This window comes from Monoraphidium neglectum (assembly GCF_000611645.1).
Source record: "Monoraphidium neglectum strain SAG 48.87 unplaced genomic scaffold scaffold04543, whole genome shotgun sequence".
Classification (NCBI taxonomy): domain Eukaryota; kingdom Viridiplantae; phylum Chlorophyta; class Chlorophyceae; order Sphaeropleales; family Selenastraceae; genus Monoraphidium; species Monoraphidium neglectum.
Window position 1 is genome coordinate 1 of NW_014009086.1, and position 4,327 is coordinate 4,327.

At 66.4% G+C, this 4,327-nt stretch overlaps 2 protein-coding genes across 2 annotated transcripts; both read left to right on the top strand.

Moving 5' to 3' along the window:
• Positions 1-88: 88 nt before the first annotated feature.
• Positions 89-1,133, top strand: MNEG_14508 (alanine transaminase; the record flags this gene model as incomplete). Its single annotated transcript, XM_014037019.1, has 3 exons — positions 89-209; positions 601-760; positions 1,097-1,133. The coding sequence occupies 3 exons, from the start codon at positions 89-91 to the stop codon at positions 1,131-1,133; spliced, it is 318 nt and encodes a 105-aa protein (XP_013892473.1).
• A 1,358-nt stretch (positions 1,134-2,491) lies between these two features.
• On the top strand, positions 2,492-3,119 carry MNEG_14509 (tRNA A64-2'-O-ribosylphosphate transferase; the record flags this gene model as incomplete). Its single annotated transcript, XM_014037020.1, has 2 exons — positions 2,492-2,649; positions 2,903-3,119. Coding segments are annotated over 2 exons (375 nt in total), but the record flags the coding sequence as incomplete, so codon positions are not given.
• Positions 3,120-4,327: the final 1,208 nt, after the last annotated feature.

Genomic DNA, 4,327 nt, shown 5'->3' on the forward strand with positions numbered 1-4,327 from the left:
ACCCACCCCCCCAACAGGCGACCCCTCCTACGCCCTCTGGGCTGAGGAGACCAACGGCGAGCTGGCGTCACTCCGCCGCCGCGCCAAGATGGTCACCGACGGCTTCAACTCACTCGAGGGCGTCACCTGCACCGTCACCCAGGGCGCGATGTACAGCTTCCCGCAGATCCTGCTGCCCCCGAAGGCGATCGCCGCGGCCAAGGCGGCAGGTGAGGGGGGCCGGGGGGGCAAGGACGCCCAACGGCAACAGGAGAAGCCCGCATGCCACGCGCCTTGGACGGTGTGCTGCTGTGCTCTGCACATTTTCGCGATTCCTGTCTCAAGCAAAGAGCGTCCCGACGGCTTGAGCATTAAGAGAGCTCGGTGACTTACACTGTTGGACACCCCAACCCCCAAACCACCTCTGGGCACCTTGCGCCCCCTCCTCGCAAACCCCACCGCACCGCGGGCCGTCACCGCAACCCCCCTGCCAACGCACACACGGCGTTCTCCACACCCTCAGAAACCCCCACTCCAAGCATGCATCCGACTCTGAATCCCACTGCCGGAAGCACCAATCCCTTCTTCTTCTGCTGGCGTGCCGCGCGCCCCCCCAAACAGGCAAGGCGCCGGACGTGTTCTACTGCCTCGAGCTTCTCGAGGCCACAGGCATCTCGACAGTGCCCGGCAGTGGGTTTGGGCAGTCGGAGGGGACGTTCCACTTGCGCACCACCATCCTGCCGCGCGAGGAGCGGATGGCCGAATTCGTGCAGAAGTTCAGGTGCGGGGCTCCTTGCCAACAGCAAACAGCAGCCCGCCTTCGCATTGGATGCCAGGCGGCGCCTTTCAGGCCGGAGGCAGCAGCCAATCCGCGCTTCCAACACGCCGCCTGGGGCGCCCGGCGGCCGGCAGACGGGGGCGCGCCATGGGTGCCGCCGTGTCCTCGGAGGCGCTCGCCATGCCTTTATGTGTATCCCTCGTCCCCTTTTTCTGCTCCCCTGTCCCTTGCCCTTCCGCTCTATTCTGATGATGCAAATCCATCAACATCAATGTTCGAAGCCTGGCACCACACACCCTCTCACTCAATCTTTTGCATTGCACCGCCCTCGACGTGCAGGGACTTCCATGAGTCATTTATGGAGCAGTACGCATGACATCAGCACGTCAGCTCGACATACATGCCAATTCAGCAGCGGCGGACAGTGGGATGCAGGACCGATGCTGCATGCTGGTAGGTTTTGAAACCGAGACAGGCCGAAATCACAGCACCAAGCCCCCGCGGCTCCAGGCAGCCTTTCAAGGACTGCGTCACATTGAGCACACGCCCGGCAGCAGGGCATGCGCGGCTGCCCGCCCGCCGCCCGCCCCAGGCCTGCAGTGGCAGCGACCGCCAGCCCGTGCCGCGCCGCGCTGGGCCGCGCCTGTCCGGCACTGCTGATATACATTTAATACACCGTCGTTGTTAGCTGGCAGTGGCTGCCTGCTGTGGGCAGGAGTCCAGCCAGCCAAGGGGTCGAGACAGAGCTTGGCGCCCTGACTGCTGGCACCCGCCCCCGTTGTTTTCAATCCGTTGATTGCTAGGGCATGCGTGCAACTGTGCGCACCCTCATCGCCTGCATCGTGTGCGACTGTACGATTGCGCGACTGTGCGCACCCGCCTCGTGCAAGCGACGCCTGCCCAGTCGGCTGGCTGGTTCCAAAGCATGCTGTGTCGGCCTGCATCCGTGTGTGTGTTTGTGTTCCTTGTCCCTTGAGCTGTATGCTTTTGCCTGCCAAGAGCAGGCGCGGCGCGCGTTTCGGTTGTTGGTTGACTGCGGTCAAACGCCCAGCGCCCCGTCGCTGAACCCTGGGTGTTCAGCCCTGCATCCGCCGATCCCCATCGCTGTTCACCCTGCGTGCGCAGACCCCCTGTGGCGGCTCTTTGCGGCAGATGCTGCGGCCAGCTTGCGCGCGTGCGCATGCTGAGACCTGTGTATACCAAGCAACTCGAGTGAAACGGTCATGCGCCTTTGCAGCCAGCTGTTGTGATGCGCCATGCGGCGCAACGTGCTGTCGCAGCCTTTTCCGAGGCTCGATGCCCGGCCGCCGCTTGCCGGCTTTGCGCGCGTGCTTGCCTTCGCGTGCACTGTCACTGGCGGTTGCCAGCGCCCACAAACAGTGCAGCCGTTGGAGGGTCGGCGAGTGGATTGGGGTGCGTGCTGCCTGTCCAGCAGTTCAGAGCGGTGTAAGGGTCTGGGCACGGCCCGCATGAAGGTCGTTAGGAGGGGCATCAACAGGTGCAGGCAGCAGTGCAGCTGGCGCGGCAGGTACAGTAGCTTACCAGCAGGTGGGCCTGTCCAAGCACCATTTTCACGAGACTGTGGCGCGGCCACGGTACACACATAAGTGTTGGTCTGTTGTAAAATGGCGCCACCACGGCAGGTGGTGCGTGCGGGCTGCCAGAGACTCATGAGAGATCGCGTACGCGCTCAGCCCAGTACGCGCTGGAGGGTCTAAAAGGACGCACAGCAAAATGAAGGAGCCTGGAGTTGACTCGCGTGGCGAGGACCTGCTCTTGTCAACGCGACAGCCGCTGTCATCCGTCCTCAGGGACCTCAAACGAGAGAGCAACGACTTGTGGTCATGCATAAACAGCTTACTCGAGGACGAGCGCTTCGTGGCGGAGCTCAGGTGGGGTGCCATCAGCACATGGCACAACAGATTTGCAGCGACCTGCCCGTTGACGCTGCCGCCAGACAGCGCACAGTCTCTCACCGCGGCGTAAGCGCCAGCGCAGCCCTACAGAGCGCCGCCTCGCAGGCGGCTCAGTAGCCCAGGGCGCCCATGCCGGCCGCCTTTCGGCCGCCCCAGACCCCGCCAAACCCTCCCGAATCCGCCCGGCCGCCCCTCAGCGCCGCCCGCGCCCGTCGCCCCCGCCGCGCAGGCAGCTGTACCCCTCCCTCCCCCTCGTCGCCAACCTGCGGTGCGGCCTCTGGTACGCGCCCCGCTTCGACGCGACCTGCTACTTCAAATCGACAGACGGCCACAACGGCTGGTGGAGCTTCTCCACCACGCGCCTCAACATGGCGCTCGCAGAGGCGGCGGCGGCGCGCGGCGGCGCCGTCGTGGTCGACGCGACGCGCAAGGGCAAGCGCTTCCCGGTGCGCGGTGCCGCTGCGCCCTGACCCCGCTGCTCGCCCCTGTTCGGGCGGGGGCATGGCTGTGTGTGGGGGGTATCAGGTGGCACGACGTGCGCCTGGCGAGGCTCCACTGCGGAGTGGGTTCCAGTCGCCCGCGTCGACGCCCGCTCACACACACAAGCTTACGCGTGCACACAACTCCCTGTCTGTGACTGTCCCTGTCTATTCACACGCACACACACACACTTTCTCTGTCAGACACCAACACTCACATTTACACACACACACACACACACACACACACACACACACGCACGCACTCACCGCAGGACTCCCTCTCCAAGACGATCCCCATATGGGCTTGCGTCCTGAATCGCGCCGTCGCCCGCGTCCGCGCGCACGACGCGCGTAAGCAGGCGCTGCGGCGGCGCGCTCGCGGCGATGACAGCGCGGGCGCCCTGCTACCCATTGTTGTCGACACTCAGACAAGCATTTCTGTGGCGGCGTCCTGCGGCGGCGGCGGTGACGGGAGCGAGAGCGGGAGTGGCGGGGCTGGGGCAGCGTCAGGGGAGGACAGTGGGGTGGAGGCTGCTGCGGCTGGAGCCCCTGGCGATTCGCAGGAGGTGCAGGGGCAGGGCGAGCAGCACGAGGAGCGGGAGGGGGAGCAACAGGTGCCGGCGCAGCAGGAACGGGAGCAGCAGCAACAGCACGAGGAGGAGCAACAGCAGCAGCAGCAGCAGGAGCAAGAGGGGCAGCAGCGGTGCCATGTGTTAGAGCAGCAGCAGGAGGGACACCAGCAGCACAAGCAGCAGCACCAGCAGCACGAGCAGCAGCAGCACTGTCATGCGCCGGAGGTGCACCAGCAAGGGCAGCAGCAGCAGCAGCAGGAAGAGCAGGAGCAGGAGGGTCACCAGGACTGCCACGCGCCTCTGACCGCGCAGCACCTGCAGCAGTGGCTCGGCTCCGCGAGCGCCGCCGCGGCGGCCGCGGCCGCGGTCAGCATCGCGCCGGCCGCGCCCACGCCCCCGCTGGCGCCGCCGCACCATCATCAACAGCAGCAGCAGCAGCCCCGCGTCGCGCCGCCCCTGTCGCCATCTCTGTCCTTGGATGAGTGGATGGGGTCTGAGACCGGCGGCGGAAGGCGCAGCCCCCGTTGGTCCGGCTCCGGCGCCGCCCCCCGCGCGCGCCGGCGCGGCGCCGGCCCTGCGGGCGTGCGCGCGGCCTGGCGC